We start from the raw sequence: 22,666 nt of genomic DNA, 5'->3' as shown, positions 1-22,666 counted from the left end.
AAAGAAAGAGCATTTTGTCTTGACCTAAGTTTTGAAATACCAGAAGCAAATGCCTAAAAAAGCCTTGTGGGTGCCTCTGTGCAGTCGCCCAGCCCCCAGGCTGCGAGCCCGGGTCTCCATCAAAGCCCTGGCATTCCAGCAGTTGCCAGCCAGGCAGCCATGCCAGCCTGTGGCTGATCTGTGCTCCTTGGGTTGCTTGAGGAACTGGCAGAGGCTGCTCTGCGAGGGAGAATCCCTCCAGGACAAGCAGCCAGCAGCCGTGGCTGCCCGGGCAGACCTGCTGGGCAGGGCTGCAGTCTGTGTGCGCATGGGAGCGCTCGGTGCTGTGCCCATCTCGCACAGACACGGAGTCCTCCCCTACAGCTGATCTGCAACAAATCCTGGTCAGCCCAGGGTTGGGTGTCTGGGATCTGTCCCTCTGCAGTCACAGCCCAGCTGTTTCTGCAGGCTCTTCTGTAAAAAGACAGGTGTTCCTTCCCTGTCAAGCTCTTCTGGAAGGTTCAGGCTCAGTGTGCTCTCCTTAGACATGAAATAATCCCAGTATCCACTGTTCCTTATCTCTTTTCAGCTTTCTCATTTTTCTTCCTCTTCTTTTAGAAGCAGTATCAGCAGGCAGAGATCTGATCCAGGCTAAGATGGCTCCTCCTGTCTGGAAATCGACTGCCTTTCTTCCATTACTCTGTTTTACTCTCCAGACCTCCTACTATGTTTCCTTACTTTCTTACCTTGTATCTTGCTCCTTCACACATCTCCCATTATTTCCCTAAGGTGTGTTTGACTTTCCTGGTTTTTCCTTTCCCAGCAGTGAATTTCTTCGCAGTCCCCTCTCGTATCTCTTGACAGTCCATCCAATGTTTTCCCCGACACTTCATGCCCTGAGCTCATTTGTCTTGTCCTTCCTCTCTCTCTCCCACTCAATCCTTGTCTTCAAGGCAGTGCAACAAGAAGCAAAGAGAGTGACATTAGCAAGCACAGTTCTTACAAGTTTACTTTGCTCCCACAGTTAAATTAATGAGCTTTCCAGCTATTCTGGAAAGGTGGTGAAATCATGCAGAATGCGAAATCCTTACAGTAATTTATGGACTCTAGAGAATTGCAAGCAAAAATCTATTTTCACTGTGTGCTGTGGAGTTTGCATATTATGCTTTTATTAGCAATGCATTCCGTGCTGTGGTTTCCCTAAAACTCTGTGATACAGAGTCAGATATTGCCTCTGGCTTGGACTTGTTTAGTTTCCCCAAGTACCCAGCACATCATCTGTAACTGTCAACAGTTGGCAACAGAGAATAGATCGTGTTTTGCAGTTTTTCTTTTGCTTCATCTTAATACATTACTTGTGGAGTCTGACCTGGAAATACTGAAATTTGGCTACAGAAAAGTCTATGGAACTTATGCCGAAAAGCAAGTATTTAATTTGATCAAATGAAAACCATACCCCAACAGTAGTGTCACTTCACTTGCACTTTTACTGTATATTAAGAGGTTCAAAATGATAGTGCTTTTTAGGTATTTTTATCCTTTTACTACCAACAGCCTTTGGTACCTTCTGCTTTTACTGCTGCTGCTTCTTGCTTCACCAGTGTAAAATGTAGTGTCTGTACATATTCATTCAAGCACTTTTTTTTAGCCAATTATCTTGTTCTTGCATTGACTTTTATGGAATCACATGAACCCTTGAGTGCAAACTATGACATATAAGTGCAGTGTCTTTAATCTTCCCATACTATGTATACTCAAGCATCAAAAACCATTCTCTTCCTTCTTATTTGTTTCTGAAATGTCTTTTGGGGAATATTTTTGAGATATGCAGTCCTTGCATAAGTGCCTTTGTATCCACATTGCCTGGCACAATGCAGCATGACATACATATGTTTCTCTCTTAAAGCATATTTGTTTCTCCTTCCTCAATATGACACAAATTGAAGATCTAGTAGCCATAGACCTCTCTCACATCTTCATGTAAACCCATGGAGGCAAGGCTGGCCAGAAGGCAATTAAAACTCTCCCTTTCTATTCAAACAAGCTAAGTATGCTCTCTAACCAAAGAGAACTTGTAGGGAAAAATATCAAGCTGATATATCTAATTTGTGGGTTTTTTTGACTTTCCACTGAATACATCAATGCTACACAAGTATGTAACCATGTTTCATGCAACATGCAATTTCTGAGAGGAACTTAGATGGCTGTGCTTGCTGACAGGACTTACCATGTTTCTTCTTAAAATAAATCATTCAATGCATTTTTTAAATTCTTATCTTCAACTTTAAAGAATAGAGGTTATGTCTCACAGTTTTCTAAACCAGAACTGTAACTTAGCTTTACAGTAGATGTCATAATGCATTATATTATTTAATCTTTTAACACTGGAGCACAAGTTTGCTGTTTGAAACTCATCCTGTTTAATAGAAAAAACAGCCATGTTAAAAATAATCCATGTAACATTAGATGCAAATATGAAATTTTTTTGAGAACTGCAGTGTGTCCCCTAATTTCCCTGATAGCAGTAGTATGTCTCATCTAATAGACATTCACCCATTTCTTCATTCTTGAATGTTACTGTTTCTTCTCCTTAGAACTAGGCTACATAATAAAAGCAGACCTGAGAAGCCATTGAATAAATAAAAACATCAAAATCAGGATGCTGAAGACACATATCAATATTATTACATCTTACATGTAGGAAAAAGGAAGAACTGCTTTAATTTCTGTCAGGAAAGTCAGCATGTGATGTCTGGTTTCAGAAAGCACTTAGAAGTAAAGATAGTACCACAAAATAAACAATTTTGTTTGTATTAATGAAATAAATGTCCTGCACTGTCAATCCAGTCAGCTCTGCCCAGGCTCCTGAAAGTATGTCTCACTTCTGGTTTTATGAAGGACTTCACAATAACATTTGTTCAGTTATTGATATGTTAATGTTCTTGTTCCATGTTAGATTTTTTTGTCAAACAGAAGTGAGGGAGGCTAGAGTCAAGCCAGCCCACCCTCCTTCATGCTCACTTTGCAGGAAACCTGGTGTGGTGAAGGTGGAAGGACAACTCAGGACCACATGTGAAAAGGCTAATCTCTCTTTTTAGTCATGCTATATTCAAACATATTTTCAAGCCCCATCAAGAGATCTGGTGTTCCTTGATGTCCCAGTGAGGCCAGACTGTTCAGCTCTCTAGAAAGCCTACAAGGGACATGCAGTTTAAAGTCTTACCTTAGGAGTCCCCTCCCAGGAATGGAAAGTCTTTTATTTCTGAAGTCTGCATTAATTGGGTGTGACTTGTACTCTTCAGGAATAAAGTTCTTATTCTAAATTAAACCACAGAACCTAAATCTAACAAGTATTGTTTACTATCTTGGTATTACACTGCCCTAAAAGGAAAGAAAATACACCCATATAATTTTGATTTCCTGAATTTTCTTTTCAGACATAATGTAATTTAATAAGTTGATCTGTCCACTTTTTGTGACCCTGTAAAAATAGCCTTATTGAGTTTTACCTTTCAAAATAAAAATAAATTAAATAAAATCTCCACCCTACCAACAAATAAGAATTAAGGGGAAAAAAGCAACATTACATCTTATTCTGTGAACAAAAATATCTGGCCAAACAGACCAGCCTTACATCCTTTTCTCACTAAAGGCCTGCACACTCCACTCTGACAGTGTAAGCAGACCTTACAGCAAGGAACAATTTGTCACACAAAGTATATATACACCAACATTTCTTTTATTTGAAAGGCCATACTCTGGTATTTATATTGACAAGGCACACAGTTTATTTGTGCAGTAACAGATGAGCTAAAAAGGTGGGGGAGGTGACACACAGACAAGGCAGCAGCCCAGAGGAGCCCTGAGGTTAGGGAAGCTGCCCGCCAGCACACCCTGGCAAATCCAGAATCCATTCTCTGTGCATCCCGCAGGGCTCAGGGGCAGTGAATTCCCATTACAGGGAAGTTGAAAAGTGAATGATGAGTGTTGAGGTCTTGTAGATAACAGCCTAGCTACTGTATTTAGTCTCATGTTCATAAGAACGAGCCCCCTTGAATTGCTTCTGAATTGGCTCCACTGAGTTCGAGTGTGAGCTGCTGAGGCACACCCCCAGCTCTGGAAAGCTGCTTCATCCCTGAAAATGCCTCCCATGTAAGCCACATTGCCTGCATCCTTCTGCTCCCAGTGCACCCCTTCCCCAGGCACATACACTGGAGCTGTCCTTCCTTCTCTTCAGAAAGCACCAGCTTCATTAACCCTGTTCATGTGTGCATGTAGGGTGCATGTCAGATATGTGAGTTGGGAGAGACTCCTTGGTTTTGTTGCTCCATAGGAGAATATACATGGCAGGTGTTTGCTGCAGCAATCAGCACAGCATGGAGGACTGCAATACCATACAGGCAGCGAGTGAGAAGTTTGGAAGTATTCTGGCAAAAAGTAAGGCATCCTCAGCATGTATTGCTTCTTTCTCCACAAAGCACCACTCCCCCAAAATGCCTGGCTCCAAATACCTGGAAGTAATTTTGGATTGGGCCATGAAAGTGGTCAATCTAATGCAGCACGAGCACTGAACTCCAGCTTGTTTGTCTGGTTGTGCAGTGAAGTGGAAAATGAGCATCAAAACCTTCTCTGTATGGGAGTGAATGAGCTATCATGGGAAAAGGTGTTGATTCATTCCTTTGAGCTCCCTTTCCAACAGACACATTTCCTGCAGTGATTCTCATTTAGAGTGTGCCTAAATGTTGTTTTGCAGATGAGTTATGGCTGTCAGGAAAGGACTATTTAAGTGAATTGTTCACGTCTGGTGTGCTGAATGCCAGTTTACAAAAAAAGACCGAAAACCGTCCTTTTAACATTATGACAAAATAGACACACCAAATAAAAAGCCTCAAGAACTGCACTTAAAACAGGATAAGGTGAAAAGAGAAATTGTCAATCACTTTCCAGCTGAGGAAATCTCTTCATTAAACCCAGACTAAAAAATTCATCCTGATCACATTGTTAAGATAAGACCATTACCTGAATTATTTAACCAGCTGTGCAAACAGTTTTATAAGATTTCTCCAGATGAAAACAGGGTAAAGACCCTTTCCCCATGAAAAAAGCCATCAGATAAAGGAACAGGAAAAGCTTGGGCTGTCTTACAGTTGGTTGGACAGGACAGAGAAATGCAGCTGATACAAATACTTTTAATGACCTTCTAACTTAGGTGGTTTTGTGAGTTTGCATTTTCTGCCCAAATTACATTAGAAAATAAGTAGGCATATGCATTTCTGTCCAGAATTGGGATTCTGGCTGTAGTTTAATTTAGCTCTTTCCTAGAATCACCTATTTCCTGTAATTCCTGTTTGTCCACCTTTTTCTCAGAGCTAGGCAGAACAGAAGGGAAAAGGAAAATAAAAAGAGACAAGTGAAAGGAAAAGGAAGAGGGAGAGGGGAAAGGAATAAAGCAGGAAAGAAAGGAAGATTTTTTTTTTTTTTAATATATTTAGAATTCTGTAAGATTGGAAAGAATATTGATTTTTTTCATAAAATCATAGAATATTCTGAGTTGCAAGGGACTCACAAAGATCATCAATGTCCAGCTCCCAGCCCTGGCCCTGCACAAAACAGCCCCAAGAGTAACACCATATGTCTGAGAGTGTTGTGCAAACAATGCTTTATTTCTGTCAGGCTTGGCTCTGTGACTACTTCCCTGGGGAGCCTGTTCCAGTGCCTGACCATCATCTAGATGAAGAACCTTTTCCAATATAAACCATGTCCAACATAAACCTCCTCTGACAGAGTTTCATGTCATTCCCATGGGTCCTGTCACTGGTCACCACAGAGAAGAGATCAGTGCCTGACCCTGCGCTTTCCCTCGTGAGGATGTTGAAGACCACAGTGAGGTCTCCCCTCAGTCTCCTCTTCTCCAGGCTGAACAGACCAAGTGACCTCAGCTGCTCCTGATAGGGCTTCCCCTCAAAGCCCTTCACCATCTTCCTTGCCCTCCCTTGGATGCTGTCTAACAACTTTATATCCTTCTTATATTGTGGTGCCCAGAACTGCCCCTCGAGGTGAGGCCACCCCAGTGCAGAGCAGGATGGGACAATCCCCTCCCTTGCCCAGCTGGCAATGCTGGGCCTGATGCACCCCAGGACACGGCTGACCCCACTGGTTGCATTTTTTCTCATGTTTAACAATATTCCAGATAAGAGAAAAAGAACAATCCTATCACTTCTTACACAATAATAAAGTAAAATTTTAAAAATCCACTTGTCATAATTTACAAGCTACTAATATATATCAAATTGTCATTTGCTTTCTTCTTGTTAAGCAAAACAAAATATTAGGAAGACATAATACCATATTCTTTATTGTTTGGGGTTCAAAAAAAAAATAAATTGTTTTATCTCCAAAGGAAGTCATAGTTTAATATTTCAGGTTTACTGTGAATTCAAAAGCAAGATGATAAACCTTTTAAGATACAAATACAAATGTACTGTATGGAAATAAAGAAATATGTGCAGGTTATAAATGAGTAGTTATGGATCCTGAAGTGTCTATTTCAATCAGACTAGATAAGAAATGAAAACAAAGGAGAAATCATTTCTGTCCATGCATTTTTAGATAATTTTCACCTTTTTCATTCTTAGCAGGCTCATTCAGTCTCTCTACAGACACATAAAAAACAAAAATGCATATCAGAATGAGGAAAGTAATGTAAAAATTGAGTAAAGGAAAAAAAAACAAATTCATTACATTTAAGTTGAAAGTTTTTTTCTTTCTTTCTAAAACCCACATAATGGTTAAAGGTGGCCAGAACTGTAGCATCCAGTAACTTGCTATGCCAAATTTTAAACCAATGGGGGACAGGAATGCTCCCTACAGGTAATGAAATTCTAATAAAAGTGATGTGATACGGGCTTCTTTCCTTTTGATCAGCAAGATAACCATTTAGATACTGGTTGAGCTTGCAGTCAGAGTGCTACTAGAGTGGCTTTTCTTCACCATAATTTTCCAACTTTGAATTCACATTCATTTGGGAGGGACTAAACCTGCAGTGCACTATGGAGGCTGAATACAAACAAAAGAATGTATTTGGAAACCAAAATTCTGTAATGTTAAAGACAACAGTCCTCTATGTAAATGTAGCTTAAATGGCCCCAACAAGCCAAGGGAGACATTTCATTGCCAGGTTAGGACAGATTTTTCAGCATGTTGTCAATGTGGTATGCACCTAAAACAACAACACATTGCACTCCTGAATGTCAACCTTGAACCTTCTGTTCTTACCTGCCAAGAAGCAACACTCTGGTATAAAAGGCTTCCCATTAATAGTTTGAAACAAGTAGGGTAATGTTTCATAATTTTTTTAGCCACTCTTGGTAATCTGAGATGCATAGAGGAAATACCTGATGTGAGTTGAGTGAAAGTGTAACAGTACTTTTCTCTTTCTACTGTCAAAATTATGCATGTCTATATTATGAAATGCATTCATGCTTCATTTCTCTATTACAGTATCCCAACTAATAGTATAATCTGTAACCAGTCTTAAATACTTAATATGCATTTGGACTGTAAGTCTTGTTACCTGAAATGTGCTGGAAATGATGTGCCTTGCTCTTCAACATGACATGTTTACAACTGAAAAAAAAAAAACCATAGAATTTATTTTGTTGAGGGATTGTGCCGCAGAGGTCTGGGGAAAACAGTATCAGTCATAACTTAGCAACTGGCTTTAGGTGCAGCCTTTACTATACACTTTATTTCTACAGCTCCCTATTCTACATTGAAATAACTTCTGATATAAAACATTAATAGTGCTCTGCAAGTTGGGGTTGAGCTAAATGTGCTACAGACTAAGATAAAATACACTTGAGAAACAAGTCAAAAATAAAGAAAGTAGGACATTTCCATCTGTGGCAAGCTTACTAGAAAGTTATTACTGCAAAGTGAAGTGTCCTACATAGCCTAGAACAGAAAATGGTCTGGGAAGGCATGTAATTAAAACTGAAGGAGATGAACAATGGAAGAGAGACTTCCAGCAGGTGAAGAGCAAAAGGTCGAGAATCTGGGAAGCTGATAATCATTATCTCTGAGAAATTCTCACTGCAGAAATGGAAAACTATCTGGCGGTAGCAGCTCATCCTAAAGAAGAAAAAGGATTTGATCTAAGGGAAACTTCAGCTAGCAGTGGTGGCAGCTGCCCCCATTGCTGCCTTCGTAGTTATTGACCAAATATGAAGATTGTTGCATTAATGCCGACAGAAACGAGCTGAGCTGAGCGGATTAATGCACACAAGGTCACGTCCAGGGAGCAAGTTTCTGGTTTAGATTCTTGAAAAGTTTATGTGAGACTCACTCTTGAGGAATTGAAGAGGTTGGTGGAAAGTCTTTGCTGTGGAGCCTGGCAAAGGAGAAAGATCAGAGGGTTCCATGGAAACACGTGTGCCTGAGCTTGTGTTTGGATGAAAAGATCAAAGAGGCTGTGAAATGGCAAATATAGGCGCTCGCCCTCTAGACTTCAGATCTCATTCCTTCTAGGGCAATTTCAATATTAGAACACTAGGCAGATAAAAAGAAATCTCTCAGTCTAAAACTGACAATCTTGGATGAATAAATTCACCTTGGCAGCAGAATGCAAGGATATTTGAATGTAATAAGAAAAATGGCTGCAGAATGCCCAAAGGTATGAGTGATGTTGCTATGCTGTGCATTGATAAGGCTTTGATTGTGGGCAAAAAGATAGCAAGTATAAAGTAAGTTTAGTATTCGATATACAGTGAACAAAATGAAGGACACACATAGCAATCTGTCATAAAATGGAATATGTAGTGAATTGTAGGAAGGCCTATTTCCCCTTTTTCTTTTTGTTCCTGGCTATAAAAGCGTGAGAAATCCTCTTCTTACCTTTCACATCTCAGTCACATTTTCTTCTTGCACTAGGATGCCTGAACCAAGCAATCATGGCTTTTAAGATTCTTTCAGCTTTAAAGTCATATTTTTAAGAACATGAATGTGTAGCATGATTTCTTGCTGGTCTTTGAACTCTCCCCCACTGTAATAATATTAACTGCTTATCTCAGGCTCATAATGTGCCTTCCCATATTTGTGAAAGACGAAACCAGTTCAAGAACTATAGGCACAGTCAAAAAATAATGATGTGGAAGCAAGAATGCATAAAAGAAGGATAGCACAGTTCAGTGCTGCATACTTCACTAAAGCCGCACACTGCACTGAATACTACTGATGTGTAGCATTTTCCAGCTCAGGTGGTATACTGAGAAATATGGTAATTAGTTTCTCACAAATACTGTGATTAAAAGGGTAAAAAGTTCTTACAGGGAAATCTTACCTTCTGTTGCTTTAGTAAGCATTGTTTGAAATAAAGACCGGCACTTCACTACTGCAATCAAAGGATGGAAGTAATTCCCAACAAAGGAATTTGGTACCATTTTCAAACATAAAGCAGAAAATATAAAAGGACACTAATTGGACAATATATGCTCCCCAGGGAGTTGGAAAGGGAAGTTGTGCATGAAAATAAGTTCTTGGAACTGAGGCATGAGACTGAAGGTCATGAATAGGCTAGCAGTCACATTCATGCAAAAGGAACTTCGGTATGTTTTTTTTGGTCTCCTGCATAAATGGAAAATCTCAGCTTGCCAAGTCCAAGTCCAATATGTGAAAAAAAACCACAATTAGGGACAGAAACACACTGGAAGAAACCCCATTGTCTTGAAATGTACTTAACTTCAAAAAATAAGTTTCCTCACTTGACTCCCCTGGCTTGCAGTATGGTTTCTGATTTGTAAACATTTTTTTTCTCTTGCCTGTTGCTAAGTGGAAGTCTTACATAAACAAAGGAAATCAACTGTGCTAAAAGGATGAAATGACTGTATGCAAAAAGCTGTCAAATCTACAGAGTAAGCAAACTGGAAGAAAACATTTCTTAACTTAATCCTTTCAGTTACAGCAATGCTGTGCAGTACTCATGCTGTTCAGAGAAAGTTAGTGTTGTGGGTTACAGCTGTTAGGATTAATTCTCTCATTTTAACAGAAAGAGTTTCTGTAGCCTCAGTGATATGCTTGGGGCTTTTGGGGGGCTTTTTTTGGTTTTGCTTTTCTTTTCCAGTAGGAGCAATTTTGATGATAAATACCAGCATGAAATGTCTAGCACACTGTGAGGACCTGCAGGGTCATGTTCTAGTTACTTTAAGAGACTAAGGCATTGTTCAGTTTCCCACTACATGGTCACAGGAGAAGGATGGAAAACTCCTGAGAGCAAACAGGTCATATGTGGGCATGAAATCATCTTTCAGATGCCTTTTTCTCTCTGTTGCAGCTATGAGCAGGCTATACTTCAAAACAAGGACCTTCAGCTGAACACCTAGGCTGACAAATCAAGACTCTAGTACTGGAATAGCTAATCTTAAAGACAAGCTTTATGACCAAAAGCTCACACAGTGTTTTACCTATCTCTATACTGTGGCCAAAATAGATGTTTGGATGTAAGCGTGGTCTCTAGTCATGTACCAAGATCTACTTCAATTACAGAAATTCTATCTGCTTATTTCTATTAAGTGGATATACAGCTGTTGGTTTAAATAAATGCCAGTAGACACAGAAAAAAAACAAAACCTCATGGTTTGTGTCACAATTCTCAAATCATGATTTGCAGGCAGTTAACAAGTTAGAGATGCTAGCTGTTCTGGTTTCCAGCTTCAAGAAGCTTAAGTAGATTAAATATTACCCCAGATTCTGCTCATCTTAATACATGGGAGGTTGAGCACTTAGGAATACAGGTGTCCTGCATATTCCTTGAATAGGAAAGGCCTAAGAGACACTCTTATTAAGATACCCTTTTTTCAAAAATGTTGTGGATTCCTACAGTAACAGCAAAATCTAGTCCAGTAAGAGGGAGGGAGTACAGAATGCTACAGAATTTAGCACAAATAAATATGCTTCCTTTGAAATGCTGAATTAGATGTGCAGCAGGATCTGGTCACACTTCAAAGAATAATATGCAGAGCTGAAGATCCATCTGTTTGCTCTTGCTATCACCATTGACGCTGCTGTATGTTAAGCAGTCTTTTGAGTACTTCAAAGCATGTTTGAAGTCTTTGCTATGCCTATCCCATGCACACAAAAAAAAGCAAAAGTGCCTTAATATGAATAGCTGGCGTTTTTGTTCATTTTAGTTGTAAGTGAAAACAATTTGTTCCTGCTATGTATCATTTCTGGACCTTTTTTTTTTTTTTTAGCTACGATAGCGAGGGCCGTCTAACAAATGTAACATTCCCAACTGGAGTCGTCACTAACCTTCATGGGGAAATGGAAAGGGCCATTACAGTGGACATTGAGTCATCCAGCAGAGAGGAAGATGTCAGCATCACTTCCAATTTATCATCGATCGATTCTTTCTATACCATGGTTCAAGGTACTGTAAACAAAAGATTTCTCAGCAGATACTGGCTTGAAAATTGGTTTCTTGTGGTACAAGCAGCTCCAAATAGAAGTGAAACTTTAGGGGCATAGTGGCTGGAGAAAGGGCTGATATATACATGGTTTTACACCTATACAGAAACAACTGTTCTGGAAAAGCAGTAGTTGCAACAAAAGTAGCATTAAGTTTTCCAACCAAATAGCTTTTGTAAGCAGCTATGGGAAATAGAATACTTACTTGTATTAAAAAGGAATCTTGGAAAGGAGATGGATTGAAAGGGAAATAGGTACAGAAATAGTATGAAGTGGTATTTAGCTTAAAAATATCATGTAATATCCCAGCAACCACATCGTTGCAAAAGTGAATAGTCATAGTATGCACAGGATTAGGCCAAAAATGCCTAATCAAACAGAAGAGAATGTGTTTTGTGCCAGTCCAGAGAATATACTATGAGGATAAGGCTTTCTTAGGTGCTTAAGTAACTTTGATGAAAGGTCCTAAAGGCATTTTTGCTCCTCTGGGATACACTTATTCTTAACAATCTCACCTTGGCTCTTTATTACCTTTAGGTCAGTTACGTGAAGTCAAGATGCACATATTGCATAAAGTGTCCAGTACAAAGGCAAAGTCTTAACCAATGTAGGTGACCTGAAATTCCTTTTTTGTCCTTTTCAGATCAGTTAAGAAATAGCTACCAGATTGGTTATGATGGCTCACTGAGAATCCTGTACGCCAGCGGCCTGGACTCACACTACCAAACAGAACCACACGTCTTGGCTGGCACTGCCAACCCCACCATGGCAAAGAGAAACATGACCCTCCCAGGGGAGAACGGGCAGAACCTGGTGGAGTGGAGATTCCGGAAGGAGCAAGCCCAGGGAAAAGTCAATGTCTTTGGCCGAAAGCTTAGGGTAAGCACACAAGCATGAGTGGTATCTACTGCATTCTCATTAAGGAATGAGGAAATGTAAATACATTCCTGTAGGTATTGCCATCCAGCAACCACAGAATATTTACTGTGGACAAGCTAACTGTAGATCTGGAAGTACTTGTTTTTATTACTTTATTTATTGGCTGTTTTATTTATTAATTGCTCTTTTCTGTGTGTCGTGGTTTAAACCCGGGCAGCAGCCAAGACCCACACAGCTGCTCACTCACTCCCCCACACAGTGGGATTGGGGAGAATTGGAATGGGAAAACCCAGAGAACTTGTGGGTTGAGATAAAGGCAGTTTAACAGGGAAAGCAAAAGCCACACACACAAGCAAAGTGAAACAAAGAATGAATTCCCTGCTTCCCATGGGCAGGCAGGTGTTCAGCCATCCCCAGGAGCACAGGGCCCCATCACAGTAACAGTGACTTGGGAGGACAAAGCCATCACTTTACATCCTGAGCATGATGCCACATGGTCTGGAATATCCCTTTGGTCAGTTGGGGTCACCGGTCCTGGCTGTGTCTCCTCCCAACCTTCCATGCACCCCCAGGCTGCTCTCCAGTGTGCCAGTACCAAAAGCAGAAAAGGCCTTGGCTCTGGGGAAGCCCTGACCAGCAATAATAAAAACATCTTTAGGCTGTCAATCCTGTGTTCAGCACAAATCCAAAACATAGCCCTGTACTAACCTCTGTGGAGAAATACCCCAGCTAAAATCAGTACTCCATGGAATTTAAACTGTTTGGTTTAGCTTGGAATGGCTAAAAAGAATAATTTGCTGCTTTCCTTCATTGTTTTTCTTTCTGGTACTAAATTAATGTACCTATTTCAGAATCCTGTTTTAAATTATTCTACCATAAGTTAGCACGATCCCTGGATTTTTATTTTTTTTTTTATTTTAAATGAAAATTGTACTAAGACTTACTCTTCCAGTAGAAGGGGTTTAATTGTGTGTGCATGTGTATGGCATATTCCTCTAACATATGTCTTTACCATTTTGTTGGCATTTCTTCTTCCTATATAGTGAGTGAAATAAAAGTAGGAAGCAAACTATGATTTCTGACAGCCATTTGGTAAAGACAACACAGATTAAGCATTTAAAATTGTGTTGCCAGGAGACCATTTCAAGACCATATCAAAGGTCTGACTTACTATTAGAACTGAATTCAGTTCTTTAAAATAAGGCTTAGGCAGTGTATAAAATGAAGGTAAGTCATCTCAGACCACTTGACTTCTTGCCATTTGAAATCTTAAAATATTTTTTATCTTCCACTGGGAAAAGAAAGGAGGGGATGCTGTTATGCAGGTCATATTCCTCTCTACTACTTTCTCTGCAAGAGGAATGTATTTATTTTCCAAGAAGGAAGAACAACTATGCACAATAGCAGCTATTTAAGAAATATATTAGTAACTACCTGTGGCAGCTATCTTGCATTCATAAGGAAGAGGAAAAAGAAGCCATAATTCTGAAGTTCATCCTTGTGGTTCTGGTTCATAGGCATGTCATTATATACCCCAGTGGTATAATACACCTGCCAAGTCATTTGCAAAAGAAGCTCAAGAGAGGTTTGGCAGTGAAACAAACCAAGGTGCAGCTCTCAGAAGTGACACTAAGTTTTGGCATTTGAGTGCAGAGGAGGTAAAAGTTAAAAAGTGGTGGAGGTGAAGTTGTCATAGGCAACTTTAACTTAGAAGAATTAACAAAAAAAAAAAAAAACATACAAAATTACAAAATAGAAAGGTTTAACAAGATGGGAGGGAAAATGAAAGATTACATATAAGGATAAAATAATACTAATTAAAAGAGTACATAGAAATGGGAGAAGTAGGGCAGGTGGAGAATGAGCTAATAAGAGACAAATGTCTTAGAAAAAAAGGAAATAAACTTGTCAGCAATGAAAACAAAAAAAATAAAAAGGAATGTTTTGTGAAATTGATTTACATGGAAAGATATTACCGAAATGTCAGTTGGGGGTGGATGGGGGGATGTAGGAAAGCAGAAAAAGAAAACAAGAGAAAGAACAACAGGAATAATTTATGGAGCTCATCATTTCCATTTTGTACAGACAGATGTGTCATCAACGTTTTTCTGCAAAGACAAATGTAGAAAAAAACAGTGACAAAATGTATTGCCAGTAAAGGTACTCATCTCTGTGACACTGTTATATACATGCAGTATCTAATGTTAAAAAGTACGCTTGGTTTTCTATCTTGTATTAGTTCTATCTAGTACTAGTAATTTTTCTAAAGAAATTAATTAGGAATTATGTCGCCCTTCCTTAACTCAACAGTCTCCAGTCAATCTTGCTTTTGGTCTGACTTGGTTTGTAATCGTTCAATCTGCTAGTTCTTGTCTGGAGCTGTATGTTTGGCCTATAAGCTGGTCATAGGCAAAGGTCCTGCCAGTCCTCTGCATGAAAGAACCTTTATAGGGCCTTTGTACTGAGGATCTCACAAAGGCCTCAGATAAAGGAGCTGGTATGAACTCTGTCTCAAGGGATACACCCTTGAGTATATAGGTAACACAGACAAGGGAGCTCACAAGAGGCATCTCCTCTTGAGACCTGATGTACTCCAAGCCATGCAGAGGTCCCCAGTTTTCACATTACCTCTTGAATCTCTCTGTAAGACACAGCAATATATTTTTACTCCTAACAGAGGAATCAAGCATTTCATATTTCTCACTGGAAAGAAAAACAGGAATTAAAGTAGAGGAGGATAGATGAAGACATAAATTAGTGAAACATATCAGGACAGTAGGTAAGGACTGTCAAAAGACTCGGTTTTGTGTCATTAAGTGTTTCTTTACTGGAAGTTTCCTCGAGTACAGTTTCTATCATAATGAAATACAGAGGTTTCAAATGTATTTGGAGTGTGGTTATCTTGGACACAATAAAAATATTCACCTTTTCCTCTAAAAGTATTTTGCTAGCAGAGATGTTAATTAGAAGCACTTCAGAGGAAGGCACTTCATTAGCTGTGTTAGTCCAGCCCTACACTGCCCAATGAAACAAGTTATATCACCAAAACTCATTGTTACTCTAATTGCCATCTCTATATTGAGATTAGGCAAGCACAACCAGAATTTCACCAAAAGCTCACCTGCCTGAATGCAATAGCTCTGTCAGCAAAGTCTGAAAGCATGAAACTGGATGGAAGAAGAGGTATTTCCTTTCCTTCCCCTCATATCCTGCCCTTACACAGACCAGACAGATGGGAACTGAAAAGGCTGTTAACATCCCAGTTAGCAGCTAGGGCAGTGAGACAGAGGATTAAGTACTTTGTTGCAATTTATACAGGAAGGATGTGCTTAGCCAAGAAATTAACCACAATTGCTTGGACGTCTGCCTTTACCATAAAACCACCCTTCTTTCTTTGCCAGTCCAGAAATCAGAATTGTCCATTTTAACTTCAGTGTCTAATCCTGAGAGGTGGACAAGAAAATTTATAAAAATCATAATTAAATGTAAAATAAGGAAAGGAAGGTGGAGAGAAAGGGAATGAAAAAAGTCAAAGAAGCAAAACAGGCAAGGAAGGACATGCAGAGATGAGTGCAGGCATATGTGGGAGACACTGGGGAAAAAAAGGCAGAGATAAAGAAAATTTAAAAAATTAATTTAGGTAAATGAGCTAATATTAAATGTTGGAAAATTTAAAGAAAAACTCTCTGAAAATAAGTAAAAAACATATTACAAAAAAGGAGTTAAATGGAAGTACTTCACAGCTAAGTTTAAACTACTTCTAGAAGCAGTCTTTTAGCATTAGTTTTTCATATTTTATTTAGGTAACTTTTGATAGTTAAATAGGTAAAACAGCTATTCTGCATCTGCTAGACTTTGTGTTCTTTACTTTTGAGATTTACATAAAAGTGTGATTTTTTTTTTCCTAAATTGATAGTGCAGATTCTTCTCATGCCAATTTCATATTAACAAAAAGAAAGGTATTGTACATAAATAGTCTGAGCAAAACAGAGCATTTGGAGGAACTTTTTTTCCTATTTGCCTATGACCTATCACCAGCACTTTAATACATTTTATACCAATAACAAAGGATCTAATTTATATTGATCTTTTAGAAGTTTATCAGCCTCAGGGTCTAAGTACCAACATCCATGGCATATAGAGTTTTGAACATTCAGCCTAAAAAATGCAAAAATCTTCCAGTCATTTCTTTGGTGTATCCCTATCTATTTTCTAGTTCCTTTCTGACTGTTATTTAGCCATCTTTATTCACCCTTTGTAATGTATATATGAGGTACTTGAAAATTAATTTTAAAAAAAATCTTAATACACATAGTTCTCTCTTCATTTCTATCCTACTTCCCACATGTTTGCAAAATACAGTGTTGAAAAAAAACTCAGTTACCAGTTTTTCATCCCACCTGGAACACCTTTAAAAACACACAGCAGATAACAAAAATGGTTTACAGATGAACAAAGAAATCCTCAAGGCCTGTTGAAGAACACTAATTCAGTGCAAAAGAAAACCAGACATTTTCCTTTTAGAAATTCAAAAATGACAACTAATTCAATGAACTTGAAAGTTGTCATATTTTGAACACTGAAAGGAATGAGTGTGGATTTCAGTGTAAATGAATTACACAGAAATCAGTACCCATCACTGTAGTTTACATATATCAATAACAAGGTTTTCAACATAAATGTATCTATGCTAAGGCTTTATTTTCAAATCAAAATACTTACAAACTTCAAAGCATTTTTAACTGTTTTTCAGTGATTCAGTAGTCTTTCAGTCATTTATGGCATTAAGTGGTCAGTTAACTAGGAGAAAGATACAATCCTCTGCTAAGGATTTCAGCCTTATAAATACATTGCAGCCGTGGATGGTATACTGAATTAAATTTTCATTTGATCCAAAAGGGGAATGTCTGTGTTCTAAAAACTGTTTAACCTTAATTTGAAGATCTAACATGCTTTTGAAGATCTTGATCTTGTATTTACTATTTTGAAAAATGCTTGCTGTGAAGGACTAGGATTCAGTTCTTTCTTAGCATGATTGTATGAATTGGAAAAGCAGTTGCTGGGGATATATTTTGACAATAATTTGCTAGATATATTTCAGACTGCCTACAAAAGAAGTAGTTTGTTCATTGAAATGACCCCATTTATTACAGAAGTTTGCAGTACACGTCTTTCAGTATTTTCTTAATAGTTGACTAAGCATCAAGGAAGAGCACATTGCAACAAATTTTGAGTCCTCTCTTCATATAATCAGACCTTCAGAGGGAGATACGAATATAGTGCCTTAAAATGATATCAAGAAGTTGCTATTTTACACATAATCAATCACTGTAAATGGAATTTAAAGAATAGCTAACTTTGGGGAAATAAAAGGTGGCTGGGGTTTGAACAGCATGATTTATTGTGTCATTTTGTTTGCTTTAAAAAGGTTAATGGCAGAAACCTCCTTTCAGTTGACTTTGATCGAACCACAAAGACAGAAAAGATCTACGATGACCACCGTAAATTCCTGCTGAGGATTGCCTACGACACGTCAGGGCACCCCACCCTGTGGCTCCCGAGCAGCAAGCTGATGGCTGTCAATGTTACCTATTCATCCACAGGTCAAATAGGCAGCATACAGCGTGGCACAACTAGTGAAAAAATAGAGTATGATGGACAGGGAAGGATAGTGTCTAGAGTGTTTGCTGATGGGAAAACCTGGAGTTACACATATTTGGAAAAGGTAAAGAACACTCAGGTTTTTAAAAATGCTTGGAATGTGCAGAAATTCTGCAGCACCTCACTGCTGCATACAAAGCAAAAAATAGGTAGTAGAAGCACATTGCAATTATTCTAAGTATCAACATGTGATTCCAAGGGGAATATTTCATTCCACAGATATGTAATCGTGCTGTAGCTAATTGCTAGGAATTGATGTGTTTCTAAATTATTTAGGCCACTGACTAACAAGAAGCATCTGCATTTACCTTTTATCTTAACACTTAAGGTACAGGGACTATCTGCAATTCAATTCAACTGAAAATAATTTGTTTGCAAATGCTCCACTGTTGTGGGCTTTTTTCACTACCAAGAAAAGCTCTTTTTTCTAAATAGTTACAATTGTCAATTTGTACTTGCTATATGTTGTAGCATCAAAATAAGGGATAGGCAAAAGATCAGGAATCAATATATATGTAACACTTGCTGAATGATAACTGTCCTTCTAGAAATATCTGTGAAAGTCACCCATGTGAGATCTCATGTCTGCTATGCAGAAAGAGAATCCATTTCTTTTAGTGATTTAAATATATTTCTGTTGAAGATGTTGCTCATCAAATACTGTTTACTAGTTACCACAGACATAATTTAATCAAGACCTATGATACATAATAGCCACACATTAGGAAAATGTCAGTATAATTCAAGTAGCTCCTTTTGATATAAATAATCTAACAATTGTTTTGCCTACGTCTCAAAAGCTTACAGAACAAGAACACAGTATTTAGAGATCTCAGGCTATTCAAAATTCTTCAAAATCATCTCTTAATTGTAGGGAAGAAATTGTATCTCCCATATGTTGTTCTCCTCGTGAGTTAATGGCTCTAAGACAGTTTTACTTCTTCCCATATTAAACATTACTTATCTGAATCCATTGACAATCTGCTGTTTAGCTGTGAATGCTTGATAAAAGAGTGATACAGTCATAACAAGTAGCAAATTATGAATGTGGAACTACTAATTACAGAACCCCCTACAATTAAGCATACAAGTAAATTAGTCAGGGAGATGTTAACAACATGTAAGGTCAATGATAACTCAATTAAAGAGGAGATAATTTTCTCAAGTGGGAATGTCACATTTTTGTGAAGAAATAATATCGGTATATGGCGGGAGGGGAGATACTGCACCATTTGTCACATGATAAAAATCTGTTCTTAATTTTCAGTCAATGGTTCTTCTGCTCCATAGCCAACGGCAGTATATCTTTGAATATGATTTGTTGGATCGGCTTTCTGCTGTCACCATGCCCAGTGTTGCTCGTCATACCATGCAGACTATCCGCTCCATCGGCTATTACCGGAATATATACAACCCCCCGGAAAGCAATGCTTCTGTTATAATGGACTACAATGAAGAAGGGCAGCTCCTTCAAACTGCTTTCCTGGGGACAAGCAGAAGAGTATTATTCAAGTACAGACGGCAGACCAAGCTCTCAGAAATTTTATATGATAGTACAAGAGTTAGTTTTACTTATGATGAGACAGCAGGAGTCCTGAAAACAGTAAACCTCCAAAGCGATGGTTTTATCTGCACCATTAGATACAGACAAATTGGCCCGTTGATTGACAGACAGATTTTCCGCTTTAGCGAAGACGGAATGGTAAATGCCCGATTTGACTACAGCTATGACAATAGCTTCAGAGTGACTAGCATGCAAGGTGTCATCAATGAAACCCCATTGCCTATTGATCTCTACCAGTTTGATGATATCTCTGGCAAAGTTGAACAGTTTGGAAAATTTGGAGTTATATATTACGATATTAACCAGATCATTTCAACAGCTGTAATGACGTACACAAAACACTTTGATGCACATGGGCGCATCAAGGAAATTCAGTATGAAATATTTCGGTCATTAATGTATTGGATTACAATTCAGTATGATAACATGGGACGAGTGACGAAAAGAGAAATTAAGATCGGGCCATTTGCCAACACCACAAAATATGCTTACGAATATGACGTAGACGGTCAGCTCCAGACAGTTTATCTGAATGAAAAAATAATGTGGCGATACAACTATGACCTGAATGGCAACCTGCACTTGCTCAACCCCAGCAGCAGCGCCCGTTTGACACCACTTCGGTACGACCTGAGAGACAGAATAACTCGACTAGGAGATGTACAGTACAGGTTAGATGAAGATGGATTTCTGCGTCAGAGGGGTACCGAAATCTTTGAATACAGTTCAAAGGGCCTCCTTACTCGAGTTTATAGCAAAGGCAGTGGGTGGACAGTGATTTACCGTTATGATGGACTTGGGCGACGAGTTTCCAGTAAAACTAGCCTTGGGCAGCATCTCCAGTTCTTTTACGCAGACCTTACCTACCCAACCAGGATAACTCATGTATATAACCACTCAAGCTCTGAAATCACATCTCTGTACTATGATCTACAAGGACACCTTTTTGCCATGGAAATTAGCAGTGGAGATGAGTTTTACATTGCATCAGACAATACAGGGACACCACTCGCTGTTTTCAGTAGCAATGGTCTCATGCTTAAACAAATCCAATACACTGCTTATGGAGAGATCTATTTTGACTCTAACCTTGACTTCCAGCTGGTAATTGGATTCCATGGAGGCTTATACGATCCACTGACCAAACTAGTCCACTTTGGAGAAAGAGATTATGACATACTGGCAGGCCGGTGGACAACACCTGATATTGAAATCTGGAAGAGAATTGGGAAGGATCCAGCTCCTTTTAATTTGTACATGTTTAGAAATAACAACCCGGCCAGTAAAATACACGATGTGAAGGATTATATCACAGGTAAGAGGTTACTTGATTGTAGCTTAGAGATGCTGGATCTACAGGCATCCAATTTAGAGGGAGTGAGACTGTAGGTAGCAAGGGCAGGAAGAGTCCTTCTGTGATCATTTTAACACACCTGCATCACAGAAAATACTTGCTGGAAGTTGGTTGATATTTTCCAGGGCAGACTTTTGCAAGGCTGCTAATGTAAATTGCTCAATAAGCTCCAGGGCTAGCACAAAGTAATGAGTACACAGCCAGGTGCAGGGACAGAGGAATAGAATAGTATAGAAAAAGGAGTGAACTTCTCTTTTGGCAAAAAAAAGGTGCTAATGTGCTAACTTTCATATCTCAACTCTTAGAAAACCTATATGCTTTTTGTTGTTCTAGAGTTAGTGATGTGTAGTGTTTTCCATTATTCTACATACCAGAAATCTGACTGCACAACACCAGAATTTTTGGAAAAACGTATGGCTCCGATACATTTGATATTTTGTATTTTAATTAGATGTAAATAATCCAATATACACAGACATTGCAGTCTACAGGAAGGGCTCAACTCCACTTACTTAGGAGCTGTGAGGCTACCACTTAGAAGAGCATCCTGGGAATCAAGTGGGTATGCATTTATTTAACAAACAGCAGCTATTAAGTGGGTTGCTAACAGGCTGCCTGGGAGTAAGAATAAAAACAGACCTCTGAATCTGTCCTCTTTTAGCAGCATGTGCTATAGGGCATGCAGTTGGAATCAGATTCTTTGTGGCATTGCACATTGCTTCATGCACTTAGTTCAGAAATTGCCCTCAAAATACAGTTTTGGTTCTTTTCTTAACATCTTTGATGTCTGAAATGCACAGGCACACACTGCTTATATAAGGTTATTATTACAATTGGTAATTTGACTGACTCGCAGTTTTAGATGCAGCGCCTCATGAGGCATATCATTTATTTGAAAATGTTATAAATTATTTTAAGATAAATATTTTTTTATTCTTTTAATTTTTGGAAAAATCTGCCTCCTTATTCCACATACTGTGAGCTTTCTTAAATAAGAATTATTAGACTTGGTAAGGAGCACTCTGCCAACCACTAAGCTTTGAATTTGTGGAAGATAGAGTAAAAGAACAGAAGCAAGGCAGAGCACTCATTCTTGCCAAACAATTGTTAGCTGATTGCTGGCACCCCTAATTTATTTTTAACAGAACATAAAATGTATCATAAATAATGTTATCTAATGATAATTTGGTATCCTGTCTGCTTACTGATGCATTTCATTAGCTTTTCATTTCATCGATCCCACATCATCTTGAAGAGGAGCAGATTTCTCTTGAATCAACAAAAAATATCTGCCAAATCATTTGAAAGGTAATTGGCCATATAGGTGCTATTTCAGGAGTAGTTTGAAGTCATTACCATAACATGCACCAAAAGGACAGGATGTGATCTGCAGTACTTTTTGTTTTGGCTTTGTTTTAAAGCATTGATGATGGAGGTGTGACATAAAGCATGTTTAACCTGACCATGAAATTCCAGTTGGTTTAGGCTGTATGACAAGGAAATCTCTCCTTAATTGAGCTGCCATAATTGTTCTAGAAGTCACCAAGGCCATCAGACTTGCTGAACCCTGCAATAGCTTTCAGCTGAGCCTAGTGCAAATCTTAGATAGAACAGCCATTTTCTTTTAAGTTTAGAACTGTAAGTTTCCGGTATAGGTTTGCTGTTGCCATACAGAAGGAAATCAACTATGCCAAAAGCTATTATATGTAAAAATGGTACGGTTGCAAAATACAGAACAATTCTAATATTTTTCCTCTCTCTTTTTTTCT

The 22,666-nt window shown here is 38.6% G+C and overlaps 1 protein-coding gene and 1 long non-coding RNA gene across 51 annotated transcripts in view; one reads left to right on the top strand and one right to left on the bottom strand.

The window, feature by feature from the left end:
* Positions 1 to 22,666, bottom strand: part of LOC147653029 (uncharacterized) — a 69,026-nt gene that overhangs the window by 33,243 nt on the left and 13,117 nt on the right. Inside the window, exon 2 of the long non-coding RNA XR_015287019.1 lies at positions 7,553 to 7,605. This is a non-coding gene — a long non-coding RNA (uncharacterized LOC147653029). The remainder of the gene's footprint in view (positions 1 to 7,552; positions 7,606 to 22,666) is intronic.
* Positions 1 to 22,666, top strand: part of TENM3 (teneurin transmembrane protein 3) — an 843,796-nt gene that overhangs the window by 813,940 nt on the left and 7,190 nt on the right. For all 50 annotated transcript variants that reach the window (XM_086889918.1, XM_086889906.1, XM_086889899.1 and 47 more), the window contains 4 exons: positions 11,226 to 11,401; positions 12,083 to 12,318; positions 17,747 to 18,043; positions 19,247 to 20,858. In XM_086889918.1, the coding sequence (XP_086746044.1) occupies positions 11,226 to 11,401; positions 12,083 to 12,318; positions 17,747 to 18,043; positions 19,247 to 20,858 (2,321 nt within the window). The remainder of the gene's footprint in view (positions 1 to 11,225; positions 11,402 to 12,082; positions 12,319 to 17,746; positions 18,044 to 19,246; positions 20,859 to 22,666) is intronic.

This window comes from Cyanistes caeruleus, chromosome 5, assembly GCF_971803275.1.
Source record: "Cyanistes caeruleus chromosome 5, bCyaCae1.hap1.1, whole genome shotgun sequence".
NCBI classification, from domain to species: Eukaryota; Metazoa; Chordata; class Aves; order Passeriformes; family Paridae; genus Cyanistes; species Cyanistes caeruleus.
Note: the sequence above shows the minus strand (reverse complement) of the source record. Positions and strands in the feature narration are given on the sequence as shown.